General features: G+C 42.7%; 1 protein-coding gene across 4 annotated transcripts in view; it reads right to left on the bottom strand.

The window, feature by feature from the left end:
• Positions 1–16,383, bottom strand: part of APLF (aprataxin and PNKP like factor) — a 617,611-nt gene that overhangs the window by 488,261 nt on the left and 112,967 nt on the right. For all 4 annotated transcript variants that reach the window (XM_069234079.1, XM_069234080.1, XM_069234081.1 and 1 more), the window contains exon 3: positions 153–319. In XM_069234079.1, coding sequence (XP_069090180.1) covers positions 153–319 — 167 coding nt within the window. The remainder of the gene's footprint in view (positions 1–152; positions 320–16,383) is intronic.

Genomic DNA, 16,383 nt, shown 5'->3' with positions numbered 1-16,383 from the left:
CCTTAATCCTGTTCTCAGGCTTCCTGTGCCAGGCCAAAATATCCAAAAATAAACTCAAATTCGTTTTCAAAGCTAACCTTAGGAAATGAAACAAACCTCGTTGTGTTATTCCTATGTTGCCTGCTAAGTCCCCTCGCATGAAATAGCTTTACCTTAAAGTGCAGTCTATATCCGGCTGAGAGGCAACGACCTTGAAAACAAATTTGTCTGGCAACAGTGAAAAGCTGTCACCTTCCTCCAGCCACTGCCATTTATCTTTCTCCAACGGCAAGAACTGCTTTTTATGAGAAGGCTGGTAAAAACAAGGATTCACGTGTACCTAGGAAATAAGAAAATGGAAAATCAGCATCTACTATCCTAAAATACAACAGTAACAGAACGTGCTAATGAGTCACTTAAAATAATATGAGCGAATGTTAAATTTCAGTACGGATGCTGAGAAACCACCTGTTATATGTCAGGATCAAGGGTGTAGCTTCGGGAGGGAGTTGGGTGGTTGTTTGGGGGTGCTTAACCACCATATAAAATGCGTTTTGTGACAAACAGTTGAGTACAGGTGTTTTCAGATTAGATGGGTATGCTGCAGTGTTTGTCGGATTTCACCAGAAATTTTTACACAAACAGACAAAAACGCACACACACTCTTCTATCTCTTTGGAAAGACTTCAAAAATGTTAGTTATTTCACAAAATAATGTGCTTTCTCTCACTTATTATCCCTACCAATCCACATTTCTCTCCCTTTTCTGTTGCCCCTTAAACCGCTCTCGTGCACACTGCTTGTTGTAAAATGCAGTGGTTCTCAGCCTTTTGAGCTCTGTGGACCCCCACTTTATCATTACTGGGACCCGGGGACCCCCACTGAATGATAATTGAAATCCAGTAACTGAGTCATTACTGGAAGCCGGGAACCCCGGCCTAAACATGGTTGATGATTTGAATGCAAAAAAACACAGAAACGGGCATTCATCAAACACATACACAAATGATAACACATTTTATTTAATTTGCAAACAAATACAAATAATTTTTTTTTAAAAAATAGGAACGTTGGAGCTTTTCTAAATTCAATTGAAGCCACATCGTCCATGCTATATTTTGTCCGATGCACCTGTACTGCTCCCACAAATTAATCTGGAGACTAAAAATTAAATTAGTATCCTCAATGTCAACTTCCTAGACATTTACAGCACATTTTGAAATTTCCAGGTGTACATTTAGCCACTTATATACATTTTATTAATCTGTTAATAATATTAAAATTTCTAAGCAGTCGCAGCCCTCTCAGGAGGCTTCACAGACCCTCAGAGGTCCCCAGACCACTGGCTGGGAACCATTGGTATCATGTATTTTAAATTTATGTGCTAGCGTGAATATAGGGAAATCTGAAGCTCACAGCTCCCCAGTTTTACTGATCAAGCTACACCCCAGTCAGGATCCGTGCGTCTTTGTCTCCTAACACCTGAAAATGGTGCTGTTTTCAACACAGAATTGCCCACTCAGAGTCCCTCGAAGGTTGATCTTGGATGCCCAAAAGACTGTCATCTTGGCAGATTAGGAAAGTGCTGTGCCAACATCTGAGTTTTTTGGCACCAGTATCTTCTCTCCGCATACAATATCATTCTTTATTGTCCTTGCCTCCTCTAGCATTCATCCCTTGTCTTCTTTGCCACTGAAAGCTCGAGCCAGGCTCTAGCCTGAAGCTTGGCTCTGGCTCAGCTTGAGATCCTGCTGGAACCTCAGGCCTTTAACTAGCAGAGCTTTCATGTGGTTTCACCCTGCCTACCTCCTTCTACCCAGGATGTGGCATTACAGCCGGAGCTGCTGACTGTGGAACTGAGGAACTAGGTTAGAGTCTCGGCGTCAGCAAGACATCCCTGTGATCCTGGGCAAATCGCTTAATCTCTCATGCCTATAAACAATACACTTCACCTTGTGTAATGTAACTACTGCTTGTGAAAAAGGGCCTAAAACCTTGGGGTCGAGTTTTGTGTTATGTTTTAAACAAATGCACTGAGAGGTATAAATCACGGGTACTCACAAACATATTCCCAGGGCCCACAAAATGTGGTCTGTGATGTGACTTACTGCTGCTTTGATGCTAGCAGAGTGGCAGTCTGAAAGGGAGTTCCAAGGGTGGGAGTTGGGGGGTGGGAGCGAGCTGTAGTAATGTGGGTGTAGGGAAAGCAAAGCATATACATCTAATGGTTGAACGGCACAATGTAAAACCAGAAAACCTGGGATTAATCCCAGGTACCCCACTTTGCCAAATTGTGTGATACTAGGTAATTATTTTGTATCACTTTCCCTCCTTTTTTATGATCTCACATAAGAGGACCTCACAAAGCATGACTTTAGGATGTGCGCTGTACAAAACCTTCTCCTATGTTTGATTTAATAACCTATTGTTGCTCAGGTAAAGTAGTAACTCAGGCCACACAAAGACTGCACTGACTTCCTCTTAGTTCACTATTGTAGTTGTCAGGGTGGGGGAGAAGAATGAATGTTTTGGAATTCATGTTTGAAACCTGTCACTTTTTAATAAATACTTCTCAATGCACTGATATACACTGATGTACCAAGGTGAAACATTTCTGCATATTAACAAAATATATCAGTTTTACTCTGTTGCTGCAAGATCTCTTAAAAGATGAAGGTTCTCCTAAAGTTAAGCGGTGGTGGAGAACCTAGTTACTACATTTCTTTAACTTCAACAAATAGATACCCTCTTACTGACTAATATGTACAAAGTGAAACCAGAAAACCCAAAATATCGTGGCTTCCCCGTTTAGATTGTGTGATATTAGGCAAATGCTTCATTTCAACAAAACTTTTTTTCTTCATTATCGCACATGAAAACACTTTCAAATATGTGAGTTCAAATTACCAGTTGTACAAAGCTATCACTTTTAAAAGTACTTCTCAGCACACCGCTATAATGTCAACTATTAATGTCAAAGCTTCCACATGTTGAAGAAATTCAATTTTTTTAATTCTGAAGAGACTTTATCATGTTTTGCATAATGTTTGTTCTATGAATTACATAGAAGACATGTTAAGGGCCCGGCATATGCACAGGTTCTGGGGTTGGAGCCAAACCCCTTGCTTGGCTCTGGCTCGGCTCTACCTGTTATTTTGCTGGCTCGCCCACCTCTATGTTTATTAGCACAAGTTATGTTAATCTCGTTTGTTGACTGCTTACTATGGTTAAATAATTCTAAATGTTACCACTATTATTATAAATTACCTAATAACAGTGTTGGAATACAGGAGATCCAGCCAGATCCGGATCACGCAGTTATTGCGTAACATGATCGAAGATTTAGGCCGACACCAACTGAGTTTACTATGTCTTTAGTCTAGAGCCGTGTATGATCAACCAATGGGTAACAGAAGAACTGTACAAATACTGCGCCACCTGCAGGACATCAGAGGAACTCCCAAACTTTTCTCCACAACTATGCCTAGCACGCTCGAAGCACAATCTGCTTCTCCCTTTGTCCCAAAAGGCTGAGATCAGTTGTCGGTCAAAGGATCATAGCTGAAACCTAACACCCTGATGTAAAATTCAGATAGATGTCTGCCAGAGCAAGCAAAGACATGCGGCCTGTATGAAAACTACAAAATGAAAGCGTTTTCCCTCACTCTGAAGCAGGATGTGTAAGAAGTGTAGGTTTTCCCATGCCATATAAGAATGTAAAGTGTTGTATCTGTCTTTGTAATTCTACTAACGGCCATTTCTTTAGCACTTAGTAATAAATGTTTACAACTACACAAATAAAATCATTCTAACAACAGTAGAATATTGGAAAACTGAGAAAAATCCTGCAAGGATCTTCATCGCTGCCTTGCATGTTACATGCAGGTCTATGATGCAGGTTCATAACTCACTGAGCTACAATACCGGGATTGTACCAAACCAACAGCAGGTGATATGTTTCTCTCCAACAAGGCATTAACCTAATGAGCTATCCTCCATAAAATACAAATGAGCGCCATGTGTATTATGCTTTGAAATAAGCTCCTTGATGCTTCTAACCTGTGGCCAGAGAATGCAAAATCTCTCTCTAGCACTGCATTATCCACAAAGTTAATTTGCCACTGATTTACCCTTTAAGCCTGCTAGATAAACATAAATCTCTGCAAAAAGTGCATTAACCCGATTTTTTTTTTTTTTTTTTACAGTGGGTTGATCTTGCCAGAGCCCCCGTAAGAAGTCCCCACTGTACTCTCTTTATCTGTCTTCCATAGCACCCAAGCGTAAAAATCTGGTAGCCACAAAAAAAATGAAATAAAGATCTGAGTGACAATCTTAGAGTGGGTCCTGTGTGACTCAAGAGAAGCAAAGGAGAAGTACAGCTAGAATGAAGAACAGGATGGTCAGCAGAATTACAACCATCAGGTGGATCAAGATTGCTATCATCATCAAAACCAGGAGGACCAGGACGATATGGATCAGGAGGGCCAAATAGAGGATGGAACCAAGGCCAGAAGGACTAAGAGGACTAGCACCACCTGAACAACTAAGTCCAGATGGATGAGGACCAGTCTGACCAGTGCCTGGAGGAACAGTACCAGGACAACCAGGATCAAGGTAACCATAAGCAATGGTCTAGCACCAAAAAGACTAGCCTAAGGCAGAATAAGATTAGGAGGCCCAGGAAGAGAAAGAGAAGCAAGACCAGGCCTTGAAGTGGCATGAACTAGACCAGGGTACGAGGAGGATCAGGACCTGAGGGACAACAACCAGGAAGACCAAAACTAAAAGGACCAATGGCAGCAGGAGAATGAGGAACAGGTGGAGCAGAAGAACTAAAATCAAGATGACCAGGGAAGCAAAGAAAACCAAGGGTAGGGACTAGTGGTGACCGGACTGGGAACCATGGAAAGGAGGGCAGTAAAACAAGTTACCAGAGAAAAGGAGCAGGACAAGAAAGACATGGGCCAAGAGATGGATCAGGACCAGGAACGAGCAGACCTGAAGGTTCAGGACCAAGTAAGGGGGATCATAAACGGGATGTCTTTCACCAGATGTTGGAGGTAGAGGACCTAAGGAATAGCATCAGAAGAAGGGCTAGAAGTGGGAACAAGGTGCAAAACAGGAGAATGATGAGGAGGACTAGGTGGCGGAGAAATCAGGAGGAGGAGGGTGACTAGGGTGAGGAGAACCAGGAGGAGCAGCAGGATCAGAACTAAGCACAGCAAGAACAGAGTCCAGAAGAGGACTAGGATATGAGGAGGCCCAGGAAGAAAGCCAAGAGCTGGAAGACCAGGAAGAGATGGGAGGAGAAAGAAATGACCAGCGGGCGAAGGAGGAATGGAAGATAATGAAGGGAAGGAGGGAAAAGACCATGAAGGGGAGGACCATGAGGAAAATGAAGAACAGGAGTAGAAGGACTAAGAAGAGGATAAGAACTAGGAGGATCTGGCAGAGCAAGAAATCAATATTGTGGCCACATCTGTTTATTTAATTTTAATTGTATAGGATTCATTGAGCAATGGAAGTTCTCTCGAGTCTAAAGGCATGCCAAATAGTCAGGCTTTTTGAAAAAATAATAATTTAACAATGCTTTAAGCACATCTGCATCACAAGGACATAACAGCTGTTTTGCAAGGAATACATTTAAAATACAGCAGACAGGGCTTTCATCAAGCAAAACACTGTAATCTTGTAAACACTGTTTGGATATTCGGAGAAACGGGAAGGAAGAAAAAACTAGGAAGTGGATGAGGATCAGAAGGAGGAGAATAAGTAGGAGGAGGAAGTCATTATTTAGATCACATTTCTTTATTTTAATGGATGTATTGAACGCACTACCAGCGGAACATTTGGTTCTAAGGGCCTAGCTACAAAGGCCACACATCTCTTGAGATAGCTTCTAAATTACTCTCATGCCACGGACCATACTTTAAGCATTGCTTAACCATCTCAGCTTTATTAAAATGTAATCTTTTTGTAACCAATCACTGCTGCCAATTTCTTTCAGGGCAAAGTTTGTTAAAAAAATAACACATGGGCTATGTCAGTGGCTTAGTTCCCAGACCTAAAAAGCCAGGTATTTTAATGACTGCCTCATACCATCTGTGATTCTGCCAGAGAAATCTTCTAGTTATCTAAGGTATTTTGATAGCATTTCATCAGAACGTGTGAGCGCCTCTGAAAGTTCAAGCTGGAGCAGGTGGATAAATAAACAAAATGACCACAGCTGTGTGGAGGGCAAGCATTTTTTTTGTGGAAGCACACAACTTCAGTCCAGTCAAAACAAGTACTCCTGGCTCCCAACATGTGGATGGAGCGAAAGCCCCTCTCCTGGTGGTTTTCACACGTTTGCCTGGCAACAGCTACACTGTTAAGCCAGACCATAAAAAGATGATCACCAAACAACATTGAGGCATCTCTTTCTGTTTGAGAAGAGGATAATAAAAATGAACATCTTGCTTTTGCACAAAGTATTTGATATTGGGAAATGATTTTTATTTTTAACTGAAATTGAATTGGGGAATATTAAACCATGTTTGATTTTATAAACTGAATCTACTCTTTTTTTAAACGATTTGTTCGCGCTTTAATACATATATTTTACATGTGATATTTTGTAACAATATTGTACGATTTTAATTAATTCACATAAAACTTATTGAACAAACGTGAACTGTTTTGGCTTCATCCACATGATTGTAACAGTCCGTGCCAAAGGACCTAATGAAGCTTGTAAGAGGAAGCGGATGTGGAAACAAACGCATTGAAGAAACAGAGGTAGGTACCACTCTCATTTACTACCACTTGAAGGTCACCCAAGGCCATTATCAGAACAGGCTTAAATCCTTGAATTGGGTAAACTGGTCTGGTTTCAGTCTAGTTGATACTGGTTCTCCTTAAAATCATCACCACCCAACATTTCCAAATCAAACTTCTCAGGTTTTTGAACACCACGTTGTTGAAAAAGGGTAGTAGGTCAGCTTAGTGTAAGATTAGAATTGTTACCCTAGGTGTCAAAAAAAGGTGCCAGTTAACTTTGTATTTGTCTTTATAACAACACAAACTCTCAAAACGGGGTTTGAAAAATCTACTTGACCTCTTGCTATGGTGAGTTTTATTTTATGAGGTTGAGTTATATTTAGATTCCACTGGACCCTTTCTAGCAAGTGGACAAAGAACAGGTGTTCTGTTCAGTCAGAAACTAAATTAGCAATTAAGATGCCTTTTATTCCTATTCTTGTCACATTTGCTCTGTGTTTAGAGACAGAGATCAAAAGTCAGTTTGTCTTCTTGCAATGCAAATACTTTTCATTGTAACTGCAGAGTTCCAGGAGTTTGTAAGGTGCACTGTCTGACCTATGTGAAATGAAAGGCTTTTAGTATTAGGCTTTTCCTAACACAACATTTATATAACTAAGTCAACTTTACAAACATTTCAAAATATATTTCAGTAGCTGTGAAAGACCATTTTTTGTACTTCTGTGTGATTAAAATATATTTTAATAGGATGAAAACAAAAGTCAGAACACTTTAATTGGTGATGTGCAAATTATAAATGTTTTCTGAAACCCAATTTTCACAGATTATTGTTAATACACTATATAGTTTTATTAGTAAAGTTGCAAGTTAATTGGAAGGTTTTTGGACATTTCTTGGAAATTTACTGTCTGTAAATGACAGTGTGCTACCACATCCTGATTTATTTATATATTTATTAAAAGTGAGTGTTTAAACATAAATTGAGAAACACTCCTCCCCTGATGACAAAGCTATTAGTAAACTAAGAGGCAAGTCATGCATGGATCGTGTTTACCTTATATGTGGGCTAGATTTATTATACATGGAGCAAACGTTTAGTGTATTTAATCAAACAAAAGAGGATTTTTTTACAGCAGAAATGCTGAACTCACATATTTGAAGGTGCACTCATATGTGAGAATGAAGTAAAAGGCAACTGTAAAATACAATATTTGCCTAAGATCACACAATTTGAGACCTGTTTCCATGTGAAGTACATTACAGTTAGGTCGAGTAGATTATTCAAGCTACTCGACCTGCAAGTCTAGTACCATTTTTATGTTTTTTGGAGGCCTGCAAACTTTGTAAGCAGTTGTGGATCTCACTTGCACCGGTATTCTTCATGGATTAAAAAATTTCATACCCGTGCTTGAAAAAGAGCTTCCAGATTTACCCAGCCTCCCCAGTCCCACCGCTCATCCTGCTGTTGGTGTCTTGTGTGCCTGCTGTTTAGTGTCTCGAAAACAAAGAGGTCTAATTCGTGGCTTGAGAGATTCAAATAACTGGTGTGGGAGTGAAGCCACAGGCACAGCATGGTGAAAACCGGAGACTGGCTGTTTTGGTGTGTTGAAGGTTACATACATAAAGAGAACAGATTCTCCATATTCCGGATTTTAAAAGTAATATGATGGAGTTATCTGCATGAGGTTGTCTGCATTCTGTACTAAGAGGCTGCTTTCAATTGTACATTAGGTGGTGTAGACTGAGCCTGTTTGGGCGGAGAGTGGAATGTCTGACAGCTGTATTCGGTCTGTGATTAGATTGTTGAATGAACTGTTTGTGCAGTTTATGCTGAGATTTATGTTCAGATTTAATAATCTGCATGTTAAGGCGTCTCGATTGAGAATGGGCGAGTACACGGTGTGTTCCCAGAACATGAACAAAACCTAACTGACAGTAACTGTGAAGAATAAACGGGAAAACTCTGTACCCTCAGCGGTGCCTCTTTTCAAACCTTTTCTGAACAGAAACAATCCTTCTCCAACCCCGCTACGTCATCTTATAATTGTATTCCACTTCACTTTAAAACTAAATCCATCCTCCTCTCGTTCACGAAACATTCGAAACCCAACTTTTACACCACTATGTGAACTTAGACTGATTTCTTCCTACCCTATCAACTGAATACCCGTTCAGTGTTTACATGTACTGTATTGTGCCCAATGTTAATCCTGTCCGCTGTATTTCAAATATATTCTAATCAAAAGCGCTATTATACCTTCTGGTGCTTTAAAAAGTGTTAAATAATAAAAAATAAAAAAAACTAGACTGTTTGGCAACGTAAATAAAGCCAGGTCTTTCTGGAGTGTTTCTGTATTTTTCTCAGATTAATTTTAACAGGTGCTGGCGACCCCTTATCTGCACAAATATAAAATTATACCTTTATAACGATACAATTACGTCTGCAGATAACTTTTTTTATGCAAATAATTATTTCTGAATCAGTGCTGGGAATGGAAAATATTTACTCTGCGATCCCATAAATAGGGTACAGAAAAAAGTAGCCTGAGTCCTGAGGAACAGCGTTGTGGTATCCACAATTATTGTTAACAAATGGTGTCCCGAGACATTTTCGTCATTCCGCTAATAATGACAGACAAAAACATTATACATGCGGATGTGAAGTGCTCACTGCATCATTTGATATGCCATCCAAGGTGTATATCTGCAAAGATTTCTTAAAAGGGCATCCCAAATAGTAGCACTAAGTGTATATTTATTGGCTTATCGCCTTGTAAAGCAACTGCCCAGAAACTGAAGCATTACATTTTAACAAAGGCTGCTGCACATTAAATTGCAGCCTAATTTGAGATTGGCTAGTTGGATGAATGGATAATTTGCCTGCATATATTGCACTCTGTTGGATCAACCCAAAGGCCTACCTTCTCTGGAAAGGAAGCCAGACCATAACCATTAGACTGACGTAATTTTGCATTTATAACTGAGAGTAAAGGGTTAATCAATGGAGTTTACATATTATTGAAAGCGACAAATAACATACATCAGTGAAACAGATTTAGGTTTCAAAAAGGCCCAATGTTACTTCATTATCTTCAATCCATACTCATATTAAACAACTATATTTCCTTTGTATCTCAACTGGGGTGTCACTACAAACCATCACTTAATTTTGCATAATTTACTGATAAAGACAGAGACTGCTAACATGTTTGCATTAATTGTACGTTTGTTGACACTGCTGTATTTATTCGGAGCTACCAGAGTCTTCTGTAGGCCCGCTGCTGTGTGATCTAAAACAACAGTGTCACCTGCATATGGGTTCGAGAACCAAGGGTGCATAACCTTAGTGGATGGAATATCAGCATTTTGAAGGCATCTGATGAATCAGCAGTATACAAACAGTTTAAAAAGGCGAGCCAACACAGTGCCATATTTTAGCCCTATATTTGTCAAGATGTTTCTTGAGATGTGGCCATTATGGGCCAATCTAACCAGGACCCACGTGTTCCCAAAACAGTGACTGTATGGCCCTCAATACTGGAAGGGAAATTACCCATTTAATTAATTTGGACCACAATCTTGCGCAGTCTAGTGAGTCAAAGGCCATAGATACACATAAAATATATGAACAGACTACATTTGAGACCTTTCATAACTTGTGAATCAACATCGACAGGATAAGTATAATGTACGTTGCCTCTAAAACTAGATTGCATCAATGAAATGTCATTATATACTTCAGCCCAGATCTCAAATTCTTGCAGTAATTATTTGCATAGTACTTGCTTTCTAAACCAAGCAGTGCAATCGTTCTGTATACTGTTAATTGAGTATGTCATATTTTTTGTACACTGGGTTTAAGATAAATCCTTGCCATTAAGGTGGGAGGTCTGAGCCCCAAAAATCAAGATTAGTCGTGAAGAACAAGTTACTTACCTTCGGTAAGGCTTTTTCTGGTGGATACTAGCTGCCTGTGGATTCCTCACCTTATGAATTCTCCCAATGCGCCAGTATTCAACGGAAAATGTTCTTCCCAGCTCTCCACGTCGATGAGGATGTCACAATTGCACGGCTCCGCACGCGACTCCGTCTGACGTCACTGTGGCAATAAGAGGTCCTCGCCAGTGTACTAACGTCAGTTTCACCCTTTTTTACGTGCCTTCGAGGCGAACAGGTGAAAACGGACTTCATGATAGCAAATATATACTGTACATAGATATAGCCATATGGATGCAATACAAGCACAACATTTATTTAAATAAAAAATAAAAATGTATATATACATTTATAACAAAAAAGTTTTGGTATGATCAGACAGGCAACGGGGAGGCAGGTGGAACTGTGAGGAATCCACAGGTAGCTAGTGTATCCACCAGAAAAAACGTTACCGAAGGTAAGTAACTTGCTTTTCTGATGGATACAACTACCTGTGGATTCCTCACCTTATGAATAGAGTCCCAAAGCAGTACCGCACTCGGAGGTGGGTGCATGACTAGTCACACCAAGAAATCCTGCAACAAGGGAACGTGCAAAATAGCCGTCCATCCTGACTTCCGAATCCAAGCAATAATGCTTTGCAAAAGTATGGAGGGAAGCCCAAGATGCGGCTTTATAAGTATCTACTACCGGCACACCTCTAGCCAAAGCTGAAGTGGCAGACTTAGCCCTGGTAGAATAAGCTTTTATACCCTCAGGAGGAATCTTCTTTGCTAATGAATAACAAATCTTAATGCAAAGAATGACCCACCTGGATATGGTTCTTTTATGGACAAGCTCTGCCTTTCATCTTGCCCACGTATCCAACGAAGAGTTGGTCATCCAAACGAAAGTAATTTGTACTATCAACATAGAAACTGAGAGCCCTTCTTGGGTCTAAGCGATGGAGTCTTTCTTCATCTTTTGAAGGGTGAGGAGGAGGATAGAAGGATGAAAGGGTAATAGACTGCCCAAATGGAAAGGAGTGACAACCTTAGGAAAGAAAGCCGCTCTGGTTTTCAGCACCACTTTGTCAGCAAAGAATGATGTAAAGGGAGGTTTGACACTAAGCGCCTGAAGCTCACTCACATGCCTAGCAGACGTAATAGTAACAAAAAAACTGACTTTAAGACCAACAACCTTAAAGAAGAAGAATGCATAGGTTCAAATGGTGAACCCATTAAAAAAGTCAAAACTAGATTTAAATCCCACTGAGGCATAAGAAATAGAGTGGGAGGAAATGTATTAGTTAGACCTTTCAAGAACCTAAAAACTATAGGTGATTTGAACAAGGAAGGTTGATCCGGAAGGCAAAGAAAGGCTGACAGCGCTGACTAATAGCCCTTGACAGTCACAATTGCACAACCCTTCTATGCTAAAGTAAAAGCAAACAACAAAACATCAGACAAATGGGCTTTCAAGGGATCAATTGGTTTCTCTCCACACCAAGCCAGAAATTTCGCCCATCTACCAGCATAAACAGTCTTAGTGGAGTGTTGCCTGGCTAATAAAATAACATCCACTACCTCTGGCGGGAAAGAAAAAGAACTCAGATTGCCCCGTTCAATCTCCAGGCATGTAGGTGCAGTCTCTGGAGGTGGGGGTGTAAAACCTGCCCCTGTGACTGCGAGAGGAGATCTGCCCTGAGAGGGAGACAGAGCGGAGGGCACAGTGAGAGTTGGAGAAGGTCCGTGCACCCCACCCTTCTCTGCCAATCCGGAGCTATTAAAATGACTTGAGCCTGATCTTGGCGAATATTCCTCAGAACCTGAGGAATCAAGGGTATGGGGGGGAACACGTAAAGTAACTGGCCGCACCAGGACATTTGACACGCGTCCTCCAATGCTCCTTGCACCGGATACTGGAGGCTGCAGAACGACGGGCAGTGCGCATTGTCCTGAGTGGCAAACAGGTCTATCTGTGGAGAACCACACATCCTGAAAATGTGAATAACAAGATCCAGATGGAGACGCCACTCGTGGTCGGCCGAGAAATGCAGACTGAGACCGTCCGCATGTACAATGAGAACTCCAGCCAGATGGTTTGCTACTATGCAAATCCAATGGTCCTGTGGCCAGGGCCAGAACCGCAGAGACTCTCTGCAGAGGAGGTACGACCCTACTCCTCCCTGCTTGTTGATGTACAACAATGCGGTAGTGTTGTCCATCAAGACTTGAACTAACTGACTGCGAAGGGACGGGAGGAAGGCCTTGAGAGCCAGACATATTGCCCGCAATTCTAACAGATTGATATAAAAAGTCTGTTACACTGGATACCAAAGACCTTTGATCTCCAGGTCCCCCAGATGAGCACCCCACCCTAGAGTGGACGCATCCGCTATAACCGTGGCCACTGAAGGTGGTAGAGCAAATGGCCTTCCTTTAGAAAGATTGCCGCCCCCAGCCCACCAATGAAGATCCACTGCAGCGTCTCTGGAGATCGTTATCAACTCTTCTAGATCCCCTTTGTGTTGAAACCACTGCCTGTGGAGGCACCACTGGAGAGCCCTCATATGCCAACGTGCATGAGTGACGAACAGAATGCAAGAAGGGAACAGACCGAGCAAATGTAGGACCTTGAGGACTGGAACAACCGCTCCTTTTTGAAACATTGGAATCAACGCCTGAATGTCCTGGATCCACTGGGGCGGAGGATAGGCCCGATTCAATGTTGTATCCTGCACTGCCCCTATGAACAGTAGGCATTGAGAGGACTCCAGGTGAGACTTGGGCACCTTTACCAGACTGAACAACTACTGCGTTGTCACTTGGAGAAGACGCAGCCCAAGCTCTGGAGACTTGACTTTGATCACCCAGTCGTCCAGGTAAGGGAATACCGATATTCCCTTCCTTCTGAGATGCGCTGCAACCACCGCCATCACCTACGTAAAGACTTGAGGTGCAGAAGTAAGACCAAAAGGAAGGACCGCAAACTGGTAGTGTTGCAACCCCACCACAAACCGGAGATACTTCCTATGTGACTTAAGAATGGGGATATGAAAGTAAGCATCCTGCAAGTCTACCAACACCATCCAGTCCTCTTTGTTCAACGCCAAAAGCACCTGGACTAGAGTCAGCATCTTGAATTTTTCCTGTTTGAGGAACTAATTCAAAATCCTCAGATCCAGGATAGGTCTCAATCGACCATCCTTCTTGGGAATCAGAAAATATCTCGAAAAGAATCCCTGGCCCCTTTTCTGCTGTGGAACCAACTCCACTGTGCCTTTTGATAAAAGGACCTGAGCCTCTTGCTGAAGTAACAGGAGATGATCCTCTGAACAACATGAAGGACGGGCAGGGGTGGGAGGAGAAACTCCCGAAAGGTATGCCTTTTCCCCACAATATTCAGTACCCAGGAGTCCGATGTGACTAACTCCCACTCGTGGAGAAAATGAAATAACCTTCCCTCTACGGGAGAAGTATGACTTAAAATGGATGGAAAACTAGGGCTGCTTTCCTTGTTGTGCTCCCCCAGAGGAAGAGGATGAGGCAGGGTGCTGCTGGGTAGCTCCTCATGTCCTAACCCTCCTTCGCCCTCTAAAGGACCTATATGGAAGGTTGACAGACGGTTGAGTCGTGGATGGAGGCCTCTCACGAAAGGTGGCTCCACAGCCAAACCCCCTAAACCTCTGAATGGACCTAAAAGGGGTAGATGTGGAAGCCTGCAGTCCCAAAGACTTCGCTGTAGCTCTACTATCTTTAAAGCGCTCCAAGGTAGAGTCCGCTTTGGCCCCAAACAACTTTTCCCCATCAAAAGGAAGGTCTAATAAAGTTGTCTGGACATCCAATGAAAATCCAGAAGACCTCAGCCACGCATGTCTCCTAATGGCAACTGAAGTGCCCATCACTCTGGCCACTGAGTCTGTAGTATCCAGGCCAGATTGGATGATCTGCTAGGCCGCAGCTTGGGTGTCCGACAGGAGTTCATGGAACTGTCCCTACATATCCTGTAGCAACTTAGGCACTACAGCCCTAGCCGTGTCCATCAAGGCGTGTACATATCTACCCAACACACAGGTAACATTAACCGACTTCAGAGCAATACTGCAGGATGAAAGTCTTCTTAGCCGTCTGCTCCATCCTCTTGGACTCCCTGACTGAGTAACAGGAAAGGAGCCTGGAGCACAGCGAGCCAAACAAGTAGCCTGGACTACCAAGCTCTCCGAAGATGGACGTTGTGACACAAATCCCGGATCACCCGGAGCAACTCTGTACCTTCTTGCAACAGTTCTGGAAACAGCTGGTGATGTAACATGCTTCCTCCAGATCTCTAAGATAGGCTCCGTAAGAGCATTATTGAAAGGGAGCAAGGGCTCCGCTGAAGTAGAGAAAGGATGTAATAAAAAAATTACAAAATGTTAGTTTTAACCTCACCAGCTGGCAATGGAAGGTCCAAAAATTCTGCAGCCTTCCTGATAACAGAGTGGAAGGAAGCTGCCTCTTCAGTAAACGCCCCTGGAGAAGAAAGATCCCACTCAGGGGAAGAGTCCAGCCCACGAACTGAGTCTAGGCCCTGAAATTCTCCCAATGGCTCAGCAATCTCTCCTTCCTCGTCAATTGTCTCTGGTACTCCTGCTCTTCCAGAAGCCTCAATGCTTTCCTCCGCGACCTCAACCTGGCCTCCAATCTAGGCGTTGACATGGAGTTTGCTGACATCGATGACGCCAGCTTCAAAAGCGATGGGCGCGGACCGGGAGAAGAAGGAGATGCACTCCGTCCCGACCGGGATCCATCGCCAGAGCTGACTCCATCGGCGCCGCTGGCATATGAGGCACTGCCACTGGCGTTGTCTGTCCAAGCGGTGATGTCACAGGCGCCGGAGGCCTAAGAGGAGATGTCATCGGCGCCAAAACAGCATCCTCAGCCTGACAAAAAGGCACGAACGGCGCCAACATGTATGGAACCGGAGAGCCCAAAGAGAATGCCAAAGGACCCGTGGGAACTGTTGGTGCACCTGCAGGGGTCATAGCCTTATTAAAGATAGTGAACATGGCATTCATTAATGCTGCCAGATCTGCTCCCAGAGTCGGAAAAGAAGGAAACCTCAGATCTTCATGAGATGTCTTAGATCTCCCATGTCTTCTGTTTTCCTTCTTTGCCTTGGCTAAAAATAGTTCAGCCTCTCTTTCCTTGAGCGCCTTCGGATTCATCCTTTGGCAGGACAAGCACTTCCCCACATCATGGTCTTAACTGAGAGACATACGACCCCCGCACTCCCGACAAGGCTTAAACCCTGACTTTTTAGGAGGAGACTTTGAAACTGTAACCTCTTGAGAGCTAAGAAAAAAACGTTAGCGTCGAAAGCACGGAAAAATGGAAACTGACTTCAGTACGCCGGCGAGGACCTCTTATTGCCACGGTGAGGTCAGACGGAGTTGCATGCGGAGCTGTGCAATTGTGACACCCTCGACGACGTGGACACTGGGAAGAACATTTTCAGACGAATGCTGGCGCATTGGGAGAATTCATAAGGTGAGGAATCGACATGTAGTTGTTTCCACCAAAAAAGGTGGTTTGTGAGGTTGTTGAGATCGTGAGCTCCATCTGATTTAGATGATTCAGTGATACTCCAGATTATGCTATGGTAGTTAGCATCTGCAGTGTTAAGTTGAAACTTCTGAGTTAAAACCAGGAAAAGTGTTCTAGATGGCCTAATATCAGCAGGGAGTAC

The sequence above is a fragment of the Pleurodeles waltl genome, chromosome 5 (genome assembly GCF_031143425.1).
Source record: "Pleurodeles waltl isolate 20211129_DDA chromosome 5, aPleWal1.hap1.20221129, whole genome shotgun sequence".
In the NCBI taxonomy this organism is placed as follows: domain Eukaryota; kingdom Metazoa; phylum Chordata; class Amphibia; order Caudata; family Salamandridae; genus Pleurodeles; species Pleurodeles waltl.
This window is presented reverse-complemented; position numbering and strand designations above follow the sequence as displayed.